Source organism: Phoca vitulina, unplaced genomic scaffold (genome assembly GCF_004348235.1).
Source record: "Phoca vitulina isolate PV1807 unplaced genomic scaffold, GSC_HSeal_1.0 scaffold9, whole genome shotgun sequence".
NCBI lineage: Eukaryota > Metazoa > Chordata > Mammalia > Carnivora > Phocidae > Phoca > Phoca vitulina.
In genome coordinates this window covers 34,131,822-34,149,805 of record NW_022589712.1, presented here as the reverse complement: position 1 = coordinate 34,149,805, position 17,984 = coordinate 34,131,822, and the positions used below count along the sequence as shown (strand labels likewise).

Sequence of the window (17,984 nt, the reverse complement as noted above, 5' to 3'; positions counted from 1 at the left end):
TGATATTTGCATTTTGGTAAGACTTCTGGAATGAACTTCCTCTGAATCTCACTGCGCTGTCTTAGCATCCCTGAAGGATGATGTTAGAAAGAAGAGAGAGGAGTGACATATATCTTAAGGTCTAGTCCCAGCAATTCTACAGCTTTGGGAGATGGAGAATCAAATGACCTCTACATGAAAAAAAAATTTAAAAATATGTCATCCACAGATTATCACCATCACTATTCTGCTCCCCATCACCTACAACACCAAGCCACTCACACACATCTAAGTGGGCCCCTGGTAGCCACAAACCTCAGTATCTTGTGTTTTGTCCCAACTAGGTAGGGCAGTCTAAATTAGAATTGTAGCTGTATGCCCTCTCCCAGCTGGAGTCTAAAGATGGAAAAGCAAATCATCATGTGTTTCCTAATTTTTCCTTTAAGGATCCTTCCTTTTCTGGGCCAGGGATCTAGGCTATGAATTCCTACAACATTTCGAACCCCATGGGATGGACTAGGTATAGCATTGTGAGCTGTGGCCATAGCAACAGGCTGGTGGATTCAAATGTCCTTAAGCCTCAAAACTGAAATTTAATTAAGTGGAACGGGTAGAAATGCTGAATTAAAAGCTACCTTTCAGGCGCTTGCATATTTTATTTATTTTCCTGTGTTTTACAAATATATATATAAAACCTTTTGAAATTATTTTTCCCCTAAGCAACAAGAAATTATTAGTGGAATGAAATACATGCAATTTAGAGCCCAACTATCTGATAATTTATCAACATTATAATCATTGTGTAACTTTGAACACATTTCTATTTTTAAGAAAGAAGTATTTGGAGTTATAACTTCTTAAAAAGTACTGGATCAATAAAAACAGATTATTACATATTACTATCCAAACTCCTAGAATCAACAAGAACACAATGAGAATCTATAATGAGTACATACGATAAGTTTCACATTTTCCACAGCTCTCCTGTTTTTCTAAACTTTAATAGTTTTTTTTTTTTTTAATTTCCAAAAAGTGGACACTATACAGAATAGGAAAGAAAGAGTTGGAGGTGGTTTTTGGTTTTGTTTTTCATAAGTAAGATGATGGTGTGTTTTCTTGAAGATACAAGACATGCGTGGCTGGTACCTGACGGACATCTCTGGCCGTGTTCAAGTGGCTCCCCAGCAGGATGACTTAGACCCACCCCAGCAGATCAGCATCAGCAGTGAGGAATCCCACCGTGCCTTGCCAGAGGGCTACTACTGGAGTGCACCAGCTCCCTATCTGGGAAGCAAAGTAAGTCCACACAGTGCTGGCTTCTTGCTACTTCGCTTTAGCGGATCAATACAGAGAATGGGTTTTATTAAGTATTTTTTTAAAGAAAGGTCAGAACGAATTCATGATGCGTTGGGCGGCCAGAAGCAACTAAATCAGTTTAAGTTGGATGTTTCTCCGAGGCCCCCTGGGTAAGTACGTATACCAAAAGTTAATGGTCTATAGCATCCCTAATATACAACTTTACATAGTTGGTGTTTTATGCTAACTTTTTTTTTTGGGGGGGGGGAGTAGTTTCTAAGTCATTTTTATGCTAACTTTTTGAATGAATGAATACACTGATGAAGACTCTAGGATAGTTTTGCAAAACCTTGAAGATATTTTTGTGAAACAAATGATAAATATTGGAAGAAACTGTGTTGTGTTTACTTGAAATCGCTGTTTTTCTAGAGTTGTCTGTGGTAGGATACTTACTGAAATTTTCTGCATCTGTTTCTATTTTATTTCAAAGCTGATATTCAAGACAGCTAATTTTTCTACCTTGTATGAATGTTAATTGGGAATGAAATTTATTATATAACTGACTTAATGCTTGCCATGAAGCTTATGCAAACACCATATTTCCTGGAGCTCAAAAAGAAAACTACCCTAAAAGAAATGCCAGATTGAAAGCACGTTTGTTTTAAAGCCCACTCATACATATATAAAAACATACACAGATAAACAAATGTAGCAGCCTCAGACATGCAGGTGTTTTTTGTTTTTTATTTATTTTTTCTTTTGTGGATGAACTCTATCTAGATAGGGACGATGGCTTTTATTATTTTATTTTATTTTATTTTATTTTATTTTATTTTATTTTATTTTATTTTATTATTTTACTTTGCCGAAGAATTTGTTGGAAACCAAATTTGGCATAGTAATTCTAAATGTTCTGCTTGTTCTGCAAAAGTTAGTATCTTATCAGCTGATAGTTAAATCACCTAATCACACCAGAAACTGTAACGGTGACAGAAAACCCCCTTAGCAAATTGATGCTATGTAAGCCTCTGAGTTTTCATCTCTAAGAATATAGTGTTGCTTTTGAAGAAATCTTCATTGATTAAACAAACACAATATATTTATTGTAAGTGGTTCTCTTGCATGGCGTATGAGTATTAAGAAAGAGAAAAGTAGTTCACATCTTATTCAGTGAATGGGAACTGGTGGTTTTAGCTGATTAAGAAAAAACAATTTAACTAGTGGCCAGTTTCTTATTTTTAGCAGACTTCTAAATGCTATTATGAAAAATGTGTTAATGAATAAAACCTGCTTTTCAACGAATATGTACTTTAAAAGAGACAGTGTGTATGGCATAAAATTCTACAGCTGTAATAAAAATCCAATTAAACTTGTATTTGCAAGGCCTTTTATAGCAAGAAGTCATTCTATACTGTTCTATTTTGGAAGCTCCTGTATTCCCAACAACACTAAAATAGCACATAAGACTTGACTGTCTACAGCTTAAAATTGTGGAAAAAATAAATAAATATATAAACTGTCAAATTTTTTGCCCCTGCTCTGAGGAGTTCAGAGAAGAGCCTTGGGTCAAAATTGGATGCATTTCAAAGGTCTTATTTTTCTTACAATGGTGAAATTTATTTAAGAATAGCTTATAGTAGAATATTCTTTATGGCATTTTCCATATTTTTTCTTTGGTCATATGCTTTTTCTTTCTGTTGGCTGAAAATCAAACTGACATAAGGAAAGCAAGCAAATGGGATATTAAATAGCACCAGAGCAAAGAATTTGGACATCCTGTTCATAGTTGTTGGTGCCCAAAGATAACTTCCTTTATCCTGGCTGAGCTGTTTCTTAATAACCACCCACAATGAAGCACTTCATATCCCCCCACAGATCATTTTCACATCAAAAAGCTCTGCTTCCCGGTGCTTCAATTTCCACTCAGTGAACAAAATAATGGTAACAGGGTGTGCAAATTGTTTGAATATGGAAGACATTTTTTAATGTAATGTGGAAACCCTTGGTGGTTTACTGTCAGATATCTCAGTATGAATGAAACAATTTGCTTTAATAACTGAACCATATAAATTTTTGATACTACAATAATACAGCAAGCTCTCACAAATTACCACAGTACATCTTAACTGCCATGTCACATCACGTAAATTATAGTCATGATGACATGCTTAGCTTGGTTGATTTAATATCTTGCTAAGGAAATGGAAAATTGTAGGGCCTTGTTTGTAAATTCAATAAAGCCACTTTTTCTAAATAGTTGAGGCTAAATTCTTTACCAGTAATTGCTGTTCAAATCAGAGCCATTGCCAGAATCTGACAGAAGTAGTATATCAAGAATCTAGTGCATCTGCTTTGATACTGAATTTCATTTACATCCATGACCAGGAGGCTGTGGGTATATCATCCCTCCTCCGCTTTTTTAGTGTTAATTCCTAAGTCAAAAAAATATATTTATGGGATGCTATTAGCTTTGCTAAATATTTGTATAACCAATTTTCAAACATTTTCCAAATGACTTGGTTATAAGGCTCCTTATAACAGAAGGGAGATGTGCTGTGCATATTCTATTATAATGAAGATGCCACAAGGCTCTTCCTTTTTTTAGGAACCTGACTCCAAATAATGAAACTGCTCTCACATGGGATACACTTTGCTGACATAGAGGTCCACCCGATCGTGAGAAAACTCAAGCACACTCGCCAATTTAGCAAAGGAGTATTTCTTATCCTAAGAAACAGTTTTATATACTGCCCATCTAAATATTTCCACAATCTCCGTTATGAATTAATTCCTCAGTAACAATCTTGAAAAAAAATTTTTTTCCCTCACATGTGGGTGATTATTTAGCACAGTTGGCACTATCCAGTGTTAATTCCTCCCACCCCTCACTCAAGAGAGTCAAAGAGGATTAAGTCAGGCACCCACAGGGTTGTACTAGGCAGCATTGCGTTTTTCAGAATGCTTGGCAAGTGTTAACGCCTGGTTGTAGGGCATTGGTTTAAGCTTGGGGCTAGGCGGGAATGGAAAGAACTAGAGGAGAACGTCCTGCTGATTTGCTACAGGCTCCAGCTATTCAGAAACAGTTCGGGTATTTCAGAGTTGGAATAATTCACTGCTTTAGTAAACTAAGTCCTATTGGAACATGGAAATAGTAATTTACTTAAGGTTACCCTAGTGGTCTGAAATAGTGCAGCTTCCAAAACCAATTCTCTCCACATCGTAAAGTTCCCTGAGAATCTGGCGTGGCTTGTCTACTGTGCCCACATTACCATTAAGTTTTACAATCCTGTCTCTGAACATTATTAAATTAATCTTATGTGATTTGTTCTTTAGCGAACAATGCTTATTTTCTACAACATCACATTGTTTTTTTCTGTTTCCAACTTAGGGAGCTTTTAAATTGTTTCATGTCGTTGCCAAGAGTACCTATAGCCTAGCTTAAGATGCACATTATGAGTCTGCTGACAAAATATCATCTGGCTTCCAAAAGTAATCTCTGGTTCCTCTCTGTTGTGCTTGCTTGACTTTCAGTTCTGTCTCTCAGATCTCAAGTTGAAGCTGTGGGTTTGAAGGAGATTGATGTTTGAGATTCACAGGACAGGGTCGTTCTTGGCACATAAAAGGAGCTCAACAAATACTTTGTGATTAATGCTCCATGCTTAACAACAACAACGGAAGTAGGTTTGATTAGTTTGTTCAGAAATGACTCTTGACTTAGGATTTATGTCAGGGTTGAGAAATGATTTCAAACATGATGAAAAAAAGTAAAAACTGATAAGCATGATCCCCTCTCCTCTCGACAGCAGAATGTGTATTTGTGACTTGTAATTATTCAAAAGTAAAGGTCAAACCCGATCCCCCATCCTTACCTTCCTCCAATTCAAGTCTTGGATTAAATGGGTTAATTAAGAAGGTATTGTGCATGTGGAGAATGGCATGGTCAAAAATGTAAATAGGACAAATCAACTGTGATTGAATTTTTATTTAATAAATCAGAGCTCGTTAAGAATGATTTGGTAATGGAGTAGGATCAAGAAGATTTGCTACCTAGAACTAACCAAATGAATTGTTAGGGGTACATGAAGAAATATATTTATTTCAAAAAAAAAAAAAAAAAGCCAAGAACTCACTTGTTGCCCATAGCTACGATAAAATCTACTATGCAAAATTATCCCACCTACAAGGACTCAAGCTCAAACATACATATCTCTCAAACTTACCTAACCTTATCATAACAGTATCTTGATATTTTTCCTGATTAAATATATAAAGTACTAATTCTAACATTGTAAATTATTACATAAAAGAGCGTTTTAATATTCATATGACTCATTTTGTTTGCAGCACCTTCTAATGGAGTGCAATGGGGACAAAGATCAGTTTTTACAATTGAGCAACTGAATATGTACCAGATAGGGGAGCATTCAGTTTAACAGCAATTTGGTGGGAAAAATTAAGGAGTTTACTTAACAGTAATATCAATCTCAGTTAACTTTGGGATATGGTTGCCAACAAAAGTAATCTAGGGCTACATTGGTAGGCGTTATACAGGTTCTGCACAAAACATGTCACCTAAAATATTCAACTTGTGAATTTATGTTTTCATATATCTTAAGATACATGACCAAGGTTAGCAGCTGATAAGCCAAGATATCCCAACTAGTAAGGCAGTCAAGATTGGAATCCAGATGTGTCTAGCCCTTTTCTACTAGTTATTTTTTCATTCCATTATGTTTATTAGTACTTGTAAGGCATTTGGCTTTGTAATAGAAATACTTGAGCAGCTTATCCAAAGGGAAGCATAAGAAAGGAAACAATAGAGATATGAGTTTATATAAATGCAAATTAATGAAATAGAAAACAGGTATCAATAGAGAGGCCACAAATCCAAAAACTTGTTTTTAAAAGAATTACAAAGCTCTAGCAAGATTAATAGAAAAAAAAAAAAAGTGGGTAAAGATATACATAAGACTTTAAAATGTAAATATGGCCATAACTAAAATTACTTCAGAAAAAATAAGGAAAATCATGAAACCTTTACACACAATAAATTTACTTATAAAAATAAGTAAATGTCTAGGAAAATAAAAATTAATAGCCCTGATTCAAGGGGAAAAAACCTGAAAGTCATATGAACATTAGAACAATTGAATCAATAGTCAAGGAAATCTTCCCAGTAAGAGACCACTAGGTCTATTTTGTTTACAGGTGATTTCAATGACTATTCAAATTTAAAAAAAGGAATCAATCTTATATAAGTTTTCTAGAGAACAGAATCATAGGGATTACTCCTTGAGTAATTTTATGTGACTCAATATGCTTGATATCAAACCTTCAAGAGAGATATGAAAAGGAAATCCCTATCGAAAGTCACTCATGAAAATAGATCCTAAACAAAGCATAACCAGTCTGAATTTGTAATGTATAAAAATGGCAAAACAAAATTGGCCAAATTGCTTTTGTCATAAGAGTTCAGGTTGGTTTAATATCAGAAAATCAGTTTAAGTAATTGGCCATATTGACTGACTGAAAGAGAGAGAAAAATGAAATGATTGATCTCAGTTGATGCAGAAACATAAATAGGCAAAATTAAATAATGATTCATGATGTTTTTAAAAAATTTGCAAACTATGATTGGAAAGGCACTTCTTTAACTGATGAAGAGTACACAAAAAGGAATAGCAAATATTTAATATAAAATTTTGAAAGACTTCTTTTTTTTTAAGATTTTATTTATTTATTTGACAGAGAGAGACACAGCGAGAGAGGGAACACAAGCAGGGGGAGTGGGAGAGGGAGAAGCAGGCTTCCCGCGGAGCAGGGAGCCCGATGCGGGGCTGGATCCCAGGACCCTGGGATCATGACCTGAGCGGAAGGCAGACGCTTAACGACTGAGCCACCCAGGTGCCCCTTGAAAGATCACAAACATGAAACAATTTTCACTATGATCACTTTTATTCAACATTGTACTAGAAGATCTAGATGGTGCAGTAAGATAGGAAATAAAAGATATGGAGATTGGAAGGGAAGAAATAAAACCACCATTTGTAGATGATAGGATTATCTGTTTTATGAACTCAAAAGATAAAATATTAGTTAGTGAATCAAAAGGGGAACTGTATACAAAATTAATTTATGAAAGTCAATCGTATTTCTTTACATCAACAAAAATCAGTTTAAAAATACTTTTACAATTAGTCCTTTATAATAGCAATAAATAGTAAAAGTACCAATGATTAAATTTATATGGAAAAGCAAAGGACTAAGAATAATTCAAGGAAATTCTAAAACAAAAACTGGAGATAGGTTTTTAATCAAAACTTATCTGCTATAAAGACTTAGGACTTATTTTAAAAAGATATAATAATTAAGACACAAGGATAGGGGTGCCTGGGTGGCTCAGTCGTTAAGCGTCTGCCTTCGGCTCAGGTCATGATCCCAGGGTCCTGGGATCAAGCCCCGCATCGGGCTCCCTGCTCCACGGGGAAGCCTGCTTCTCCCTCTCCTACTCCCCCTGCTTGTGTTCCCTCTCTCGCTGTGTCTCTCTCTGTCAAATAAATAAATAAAATCTTTAAAAAAAAAAAAAAAGACACAAGGATATTGGTGTGAAAAAAGATAAAAATACAAAATAGATGAAATGGAACTGAGAGTGGAACCTGGGTGACTCAGTTGGCTAAGCATCAGGTCATGATCTCAGGGTTGTTAGATCAAGCCCTGTGTTGGATCCTGCCTAACAGGGAGTCTGCTTGAGGAGTCCCTCTCTCCCTCTCCCTAAGCCCCTCCCCCCTGGGTGTGCTCCCCCCCAAGTAAATAAATAAATCTTAAAAAAAAAAAAAATGGAACTGAGAAAACAGCCCAGAACTATTCCATGGATACTTGATTTTTGACAAAACAGACTTTGTAGATAATAATGGTAGGATAGAGCATATAATAAATGCTACTCATACATCGGTTATCTAAAGACAGAGAGAAGAAAAAAATCTTTGCATCCCTACCTCACATTATACATAAAAATAACTTCTGGTTGAAGCAAGAACTATAATTTCAAAAATCATTCTAAAAAAGCTTATCAAAAATAATACATTGGAATTTTTGCTTCTGACAATAATTGAATAATAGAATCTCAATTTACCCACCTGCCTTAAACAAGAAAACTTGAGAAAAAATGTGAAACAACAATTTTTAGAAACTAGACAACAAATAATATAGGGTCTGTGATCTATGAGAAAAGAGAAATAAATGAAGTAAAGCTTACGATTATCCCAGATTATTGCCTGGGTACAGTTCCAAGTGCTTAGAGGGAAAACCCAAACATCAGGGTCTGAAAGATGGAGACTAGAGGTCAAGGAGGCTAGAACTGTGGGACAGGATATTGGAGAAAAGGGATATGGGGAGAGAGAGGGAGAGAGAGAGAGACAGATACACAGAGAGACACAGAGGGAGAGATCTGTAAAGGTATAAGGTAAGACCTCCAGCCTGGCTCAGTATTGAGTTGGATGGGAGGACACCACCTAAGGCTGGTAAAAGAAATACCAAAAAGTAGCAAGAGAAACAATTCCTGGAGGTAACACAGAGCTGGTAATAGTTCATTTTCCCACCACCTAAAATGAACCATCTTCATAGTGGGGAGGACGTCAGGTAAAGTATTCAGAGAGTATTGTCTTAGTAGAAGCATTAAATTAGCCCAAGATTACAGGCTGCTCTAAATTCACCCTAACAAATCTTGAAAGCAAAAGGAAATCAACTTGTTCCAAGTAAATTAATTGCATGCCAGAACAAAGTCCAATACTACTTAATTACAACAAAATCCAACACCCAACAATGTAAAATTCAGCATGTCTGGCATCAAATCAAAAATTACCAGGCATGTGAACAAGCCGGGGCAGATGAACCATAATCAGGAGGAAAATCAGTCAACGAAAACAGACCGAAAGTTGATGAAAACATCATGCCAAGGCATATCCGAATTGAACTATTAAAAAAAAAAAAAATAGAGGGAGACAAAGAGAAAATCTTAAAAGCAGCCAAAGGAAAATAAGGTACAACATGTACAGAAGAACAAAGATAAGAAAGATAGAAGATTCTTGTCAGCCATGATGTGAACTAGAATATAGTACACAGGTATTTTAAAGTATAGGAAGGAAAAGAAACAACAACATACAAAAAAAAAAAAAAATACCAGTCCAGAATTCTTTAGCAGACCATAATATTCTTGAAAAAGAAAGGCAAAGAGTTTTTCAGAGAAATAAAGGCTGAACTGCTTTTTCACCAACAAATCTACAGTAGGAGACGTGTAGAAAGTTCTTCTGGTGAAAGGAATATGATGCCAGATAGAACTTAGTCCCTACAAAACAAAATTAAGAGTATCTAGAACAGTATACAATAATGTTTTCTCCACTGATTGCTGCCTAACACAGGACCTCAGGCTAGTCATCTCTTTAGCCCTAGGGCTTAACACAGTGGTTACTGAATAATAACAAGACACACAGATTTAAAATAGAATTTGAAGCACTCTTTGTAGACAATTTTCTTTGAAATTATGAAAAGACTATGAATGTAAAAGTTCTTCCTTCTTCAACCTCCATTCCTCATCTCAAAACCAAAGAAAGCAAAATCAACGCCAGTTTGAAAGAGTTTCAATCAAATCTTAATGTAAAACGACATTTTTTTTCTCGATCTTTGTTAATGACACTTGTTGCCTGTTCTGCCTGCAGCTCAGTGGAAAAGCATAGGGAACTGACCAATTGCTCGTTCTGATCCATTAGCCCAAGCTCTTCTGGGACAAACTCCCAATATTCTTTGTAGGGCAGTGTTAGGCCATTTGGAACCTTTCCTAGCCAGAGTATTCTTTATATACTGGGTTTTTTGTTTATTGTTGCTTGTTGATGGTGGAAAGAGCAAGTTTGTAGGGAAGGATGGGAGACAGATATGTGCAAGAGGAAGATACCATAAAGACACAAAGAAAAGATAGCCATCTATAAACCAAGGACAGAAACTTGGGACAGTCTTCCTTCGCAGCCCTTGGAAGAGACCAATCCTGCTGACACCTTAATCATTGACTAGTAAACTCCTACATTATTTTCCTTCTTCCTTTTCATGAGAATTGATCGAAAGGGATTAAGTAAGGAAAAGTCACAGTCAGTTATTTTTAGTATTTTGGTCCTTATGCCTTTCACAGATCTGATTCAAATTCCAGATATCTACCTTATTAGTCTTATGGTCTTGGACACATCCCATAACTTAGTTGAGTCTTTCATTATTTACAGAATGAGAGTTCCAGTCTCAGAATTGTGCAAAGCCCTCTAAAATGCCCTTAGCACACAGAAGCTGTTCAATAAATGCCAATTTCTTCATGGATTTCTATAATTTGCACTGTAGGAATTTATATCAGAGGTAGTCTATATCAATTAAAGACATTTGTTGAAGAACACTCTGTCCCCTGTTTACTGCTGTCTGACAGAACATCTGGTGGTGGTAAGGGACAAGATATCATTAAAGATAAAAATGAACAATCACAGAGAGTTAATTTTAGCAAATAAGTAGATTATATGACTTAAGGGGTGGCTTTGCAGGTGTGAAAAAATTAGATTGGTTAGCTAGCTGTTTGAGAAACCCGCAGAATATTTTGTACTTTATCTCAAAGGTACCAAAATAAAGCTAACAATCATCGCTTCATGTCTTTCCAAGCAAATGACCTGATAAATAGCTCACTATTCCTGCTTCACCGAAGGCCAAGTATGTAAAGGAATTTGCAATTTCTGCCCATCAGTAACTCATTAGAGAAGTAAATTTTATAAGCATAATAAACACAATCAACACCCTGCAGCTATAATGTCATTAAGGTGGTCGTTAAGATAGATCCCAATTCAGTAAGACTGGTGTCCTTATAAGAAGGGAAAATTTAGAGACAGACCCTCATATAGGGAGAATGCCTTTGGGAGCATGAAGACAGCCAGCAACAAACCAGAGAGGGAAACTTAAACACAGCCTTCGCCCACAGCCTCAGAAGGAACCAACCTGGCCAACACCTTGATTTAGGACTTACAGCCTTCAGAACTGTGAGATAATGAATTTCTGTTGTTTAAGACACTCCGTTTGCCGTACTTTCATATGGCAGCCCTAGCAAATGAATACAAATGATAAGATAGCAATTCTTTTTTAAAATCCCACATTTCCTTATTATAATTTACAGCAGACAGAAGGCTAATCTAATATCTAAAGAGGTTATTGAAATTGGTGAGAAAGGCCAATAGTCCGACAGAAAAATGGGCAACAGATATGAACAGTTTATAGAAAAGCAAATATATGCTGTATGCTTTAAACTTATACAATGATGTATGCCAATTATTTCTCAGTGAAACTGGGAAAAATATAAAACAATGTTCAACCTGACTCAACTATACTGGGAAATCATTTGTCATCTATCTTAGGAGAGAAAAAAATGGATAGCACAGAATTACTGAGACTTTAAAAAGACAAAATTCCTGGGGTGCCTGGGTGGCTCAGTCGGTTAAGTGTCTGACTCTTGGTTTCAGCTCAGGTCATGATCTCAGGGTCCTGGGATTGAGCCCCAGATCAGGCTTTGCCCTCAGCTCAGATTCTGCTTGAGATTCTCTCTCCCGCTCCCTCTGACCCTCCTGCTCATGCTCTCTCTCTCTCTCAAATAAATAAATCTCTTTAAAAAAAGGCAAATATCCTTATATATTGGTAGTGAGGATATACATTGATGCAATCCAAGAAAACCAATTTAGAACTCTTCACCAAAGTTACAAATACAAATGTGTTTATATATTTCTCTTCTGGAAATTTATCCTACAGGTATATATAAACATGAGAAATGCAAAGTCATTCATTCATAATGTTTGTGATGCCCCTAAAAATGTCTGTCATTGACAGACAAATGAGTTTGGGTACATACACGTAACCAAACACTATAAAACTTTAAATAAGGAAAGAAATTTTTTGTATGCTAATATGGAATGATCCAAAATATATGGTTAAGTAATTAAACCTGGAAGCAGAATAGTATACATATGACCATCCTTTGTATAAAATTGTGGAGAACAAGAATATATATTTATAATTATAAGGTTACTCAGCTCTTTAGAGTCACAGCTAGCATTTTACTTGAGGGGAGTTTGTCCCTAGAGACTGTTTATGCCCTCTGTGAACAGAATATTATCAAAGATGTGAAATAAAATATTTTAACTAGAACAGCCTTTATTTTTAATTTAACCTATTATAAACTATTGCTTCTCTATTCTAGACTTTGTTGTAAAAATTACTGCTTTAATGTGATCCTTTAAATAAGTATTAAGTGCCCCAATCCTATGAGCTAAAAATTGGTTGGCATGCTTAATTAATCACAAGGGTTGGAATAGCACTCTTACCTTTCCAGATACTTTCAGGTAATCCTTTTATTGTCAGCAGTGCCTACAGGAGAAGCATAAAGTTCACATTTTTATTCCTGAGGTTTTCTCATCACTTCCAGCGGTAAGAGTTGAGTCAAGCAGGTGCTGTCTTTAATTTTTCGGAAGCACTTCTGTTACCCGAGTCTGTGATTCCAAGTAGTTGAAATCCGACATTTGCCACATGGAAAAGGGAGCTATGTGATAAGACCCCAATCTGAAATGTGATGAATTATTAAACAAGTAGTTTGTTGGGTGATTGAAAATTACCTGCAAAAGAGTGCTTATCTCCTTGAGGCACGTCAAAAGCTAACGGAATTGAGCAAATTAGACTGACTGTCTCTTGAATGAGTTGTGACCTCTCGATGGTAATAGCTTATTATGATGATAAATGAACCCATCTCTCCAACTGAAGCCTGAGTACACACTTCAGCAGTTTCCTTGAATCATGAGGGCATTACCTTTCAACTTCAGATCAACAGCAGTGACAGCCACAGGAGCAGAGAGCATGCATGACTAGACACAGATGATTGTTTTACTCAGATGAATATATTTACAGCTATTTCCAATGAAATGGGACCTCCTGTATGTTGAGTGTTCACACCTGAAATATTTACCGTATGATGTTTCCTTTATTAAGAAGAAGAACTACTTCCTGGCTACATCATCATTCTGGGATAACTAGGTTTTGCTTCCTCCACCCCCCCACCCCGGTTTTTGTTTGCTGTTTTCAATGTTTGAATTCCTCATTCTTGTTGGTCTCCTGATGGAATAAATTTCAGAATAAAAATATTTTCTTTCACTGAATAAGCTTGTAATATACACACAAGCATATATGTCTTTAATTTAGGAGCGTGTATCTTTAATTCATTAATTTAATCTTATTGAATTCCACAGCTTATATTTATTTCATGTGGGCTGGGGCAATCACTCAGACTCTTTTATTTGTAGACAACTTTTGTAAAGATTGTTGGTTTAAGAATCAAGCAAGTGTAAATACTTTAATTTTTGGTTTTTTATTTTAAAGAAATGCCAAAATTTCTTTAAGTAGTTACTGCAGCTTGATGTCAATTTTCTTTTTCTGCTGTAGTGATAATTTGGTTTAAAAGGAATTAGAGGAGAAAGTGTTATTAATTGCTCTATAACAAAACATAATGTTCTAATTCCTCATAAGTATTAGATATCAGCTGCCAACTTGCCAAATATATTCTTGAAAAAAATCTGTTGGCCAAGCCAAACTAAGTTTGTGAAGGTACTGCAGTAAGAGGAACACCAACCACCTTGACAGTGTTAGTAGTGTCTTAGAGGGTAAACATCGGGGGGGGATAGTCACTGATTTTAGGGGAAAGGTTGGGTGATTTTTTCATTGAAGGCAATTGGGCAGAGTTTATGATACCATAGCCTTGGATTTGTCACAAGTGAGTGAGAGTGAGACAAGGGTCCTGAAGCAAGTGTTGAAGGGCATGCAATTAGTCTGTGAGTGAGCCAGCTTGGATGGATCACAGCCCATGAACCAGGTCCTGGAGCTTGCTTGGAGAATGGTTTAAAATAGGGGTTAGGAATTATGCTTGTTCCCAGCACTAACACAAGAATAGGGAATTGTGTTAACTTTAGTTCTCACAGACAGTAGCTGTGTGATCATAACATAGTTGATTAGTTTTTTCTGTGCCATTTTTTCTCATGCATAAAGTGGAGATAGTAATACCCACTTCACAGAGTTATTCAAGACAGTGCCTTATGATAAATAATAAGCACTTGGTATTAGCGATTATTCTTAACTCCAGCTGGGCCTAATTTGAAGTCAGACATTCTTCTGTTGACATTTTAGAAAGACTATACACACATAGGAAGGAAGGAAGGAAGGAAGGAAGGAGAGAGGAGGGGTGGGGAGGGAAAGGGAGGAAGGAAGGAAGAAAGATATGAAAGGAAAAAGGAAAGAAAGAGAGCAGGAAAGGGAAAAGGGTAGAAAGAATCTGTTCATATATATTTAATTTTTAGTGTATTTTAATTTAGAAAGTAACTATCTATTGGGATCTCTCTCTTTTAGTCCAAATTTATCAAGAGGTGGTCTGGTCTTTGAGTAAATGCCTTTTCTCCAGTTTTCGTCTGGGGCTGGGTATGAAGTGATCATCAGACTCGGTGTTCTGGAAGTAAGTCCTTTATGATGAAATAACACTGGAAATAGCCACAAGCAAAAAGCTTTATAGGCCATTGAAGGTCCCCAAGGCCATTTGCTGGTTTAAGCTTATTTTTACTCATCATCACAGGAAAAGAAATAAGTAGGGCATTGTTCTTCTTATATCAAATAATTTTAGATGAAGATGTGATGGTTTTATATAAAAGTCAAAATGCTTTATTTTGCTTTTACTTTCAAAACAAGTAGAGAGATACAATTTGATCATGTTAATATCCAACCATGATTCTGTTCTTGATCACAAACTCTTTTGAAACTTTACACAGGAAACTTTAGAGCAATTTACTGTATGTCACTCTCTAGCAGGTATTTGGAGGATGATGGGTGGAATAAGGTTTTGAAACAGGAAACCATTTTCTGTTGTGCCAAATACGTGAACTTTGTGCTTGGTGAAAGATGTCTAGGCCAAGGAAGGTGCAGGCTGCTCTGTGAAGGAACCTGAGCCAGGTCGATCCTGTGAGACTTAGCAGGAATGGCTTTGATTTCATGTGTCTGACTCAACGTAGTGCAGTCTTCTGACTTAAAGCAGATATGGCAGGTTAACAGGTTCAGAATCACCATTAAACTAACCTCTTCTAAAATCTAGTTATGGCTACGACAGTCTCTCAAGTGTGGTGTTGAGGCCCCTCCGCTTCAGTGTCACCTGGGGTCTTTATCGAAAGCGGATTATTGACCCCGCCGCCCATTCTGGATTCACTCAGTCAGAAGATCTGGGGAAATGTGTGGGAATCTATACTTTAATATCCTCCCTGAGTGGCCCTTGACCCATAAAATTTTGAGGGCCACTCTTTTATGATTCCTTTGAGAAGTTACTGATGATCCGTTAAGCATCTCTAGATGATTCCTGAGACTTAACATTCCCAACACTTAAAAACAACAACAAAAAAGAATCGTGCGACATGCCTTAGTCTGAATTCAGAGGTTGACTTTCTTGCTCAGTGGTTTAGCCTGTACAAGGAAACCCTAAAATAACCCCTTCTTAGCCACCACAAAATATGTCAATCTGAATCTATTTACCAATCTCACTACAAACAGAAACACACCTACAATACACACAACTATACATATTCACATAGGAAAAGTGAATCTTAGAAAGAACTGTTTTCTTCTTTAATAGGAAGCCTAAGCTGCCCTGCCATTAATATTTGGAATGAGGACACTGGGCAGGCCTGGAATATAATGTGGGGGTTGGGGATACTTTCAGATTCTAGAAGAGGTTCCAGCTCTCCCTGAATATGGGTAAACAGCTTTGCCATAAGAGCTCTGCTAGCCCATTAGGCAAGTATAAATACAGGCAAGACCCTTACCTTCACAGGGCCCCCAGTCTTCATTGGTGAAGTTGGGGGAGGGAGGGTTATAGTACCTTAGCAGCAGAAACTGTTTTTCAAACAAAATCTAAATCAGAACACGCAAAAACAAGAAAAATGGTTCAGGTGGGTGACAGGCCAGTGCTGGCTGCAGGAGGATAGAGAAATGGTGCCAATGGCCATGGTGTGACTGACAGGACCAGTCCGGTTCCGGGAGTCACAGGGCTCCGAGCTCTGTCTCCATTATCTACAGCCCTGTGACCTCATCTGCAGTCTCCCCCAAAGAAACCTAGAATGTGGGGAACCATGGTATGAAAACAGACCAGATGAAGTAGAAGGTCTCCTGCAGATTTAAAAGTTTGTGATTCTAACACCAAATAGAATCATGCAATCAGCTGACTACTAACAATGACATAGTAACTCTACAAGGTATAATAAAGGACTACATGACATTAATTGAAAAGAAACAAATGTTTCTCAGCTGAGCTATTGTCCATATCCAGATGCACTGGTGATACATAAGCCCAGACATAGAAAATGTGAGATGTGTCAGAGCAAAGCAACTAAAATGATTCAAGACACTGAACGATCAGTGCTCAGCCCACATCATTTCTTACCTAGATTAAAGAAAAAGCCATAGAAATTTCATTCTACCTCCAGCTTCCCTAGTCTAATACTTTACTCACATGTCTGATTGAGGAAGATCTTTATGAAACCCCAATTTGATTGCCTCAGTCCCCTGTTTAAAAATCCTGCTCTCGTAAGGATACAGTGAAAGCTCTGAGACCAGTCTGGACTTGTAGCTCAGGAGGAAACCTGGCGTCCAGCTAATAAAATGCCCATACGTATCCCATACTCTCTCGTACTTTCCTATTTCACAGTTTTTATTTTTTATTTTTGTCTGAAATTCCCTTCTACTGTTTTTCTGAGTGACTAACTTCTATTCATCCTTCAAAATGCAGCCCAGGCATTGACTTCTGTAAGAAACTTCTCTGACTACCCCTTCTCCTAGCACTGGCTGAGTCAGGCCTTTCCTGTGCTCTTCCGCTGAGACCTCCAACCACCCAACATGAGAAATATTCCTCCCTAAACCGCAACTTCCTGGGTGCAACTAGATTCTATTCCCTTTTGTACCTATAGGGCCCAGCAGATTGCTCTGGACCGTGTAGGAGCTTAAAAATTCCCTGTTGGGACACATGAAAAAATGTTCATCATCATTAGCCATCAGGGAAATTCAAATCAAAACCACATTGAGATACCACCTTACACCAGTTAGAATGGCAAAAATTGACAAGGCAAGAAACAACAAATGTTGGCGAGGTTGTGGAGAAAGGGGAACCTTCTTACAGTGTTGGTGGGAATGCAAGGTGGTACAGCCACTTTGGAAAACAGTGTGGAGGTGCCTCAAAAAATTAAAAATAGAGCTACCCTATGACCCAGGAATTGCAGTACTGGGTATTTACCCCAAAGATACAGATGTAATGAAAATAAGGGCCACATGCACCCCAGTGTTCATAGCAGCAATGTCCACTATAGCCAAACTGTGGAAGGAGCCAAGATGCCCTTCAACAGCCAAATGGATAAAGAAGATGTGGTCCATATATACAATGGAATATTACTCGCCATCAGAAAGGATGAATACCCAACTTTTACATCAACATGGATGGGACTGGAGGAGATTATGCTAAGTGAAATAAGTCAAGCAGAGAAAGTCAATTATCATATGGTTTCACTTACTTGTGGAACATAAGGAATAGCATGGAGGATATTAGGAGAAGGAAGGGAAAAATGAAGGGGGGG

At 37.0% G+C, this 17,984-nt stretch overlaps 1 protein-coding gene across 1 annotated transcript in view; it reads left to right on the top strand.

Moving 5' to 3' along the window:
• Positions 1–17,984, top strand: part of LAMA2 (laminin subunit alpha 2) — a 613,526-nt gene that overhangs the window by 294,673 nt on the left and 300,869 nt on the right. Inside the window, exon 12 of the mRNA XM_032407892.1 lies at positions 1,102–1,275. Coding sequence (XP_032263783.1) covers positions 1,102–1,275 — 174 coding nt within the window. The remainder of the gene's footprint in view (positions 1–1,101; positions 1,276–17,984) is intronic.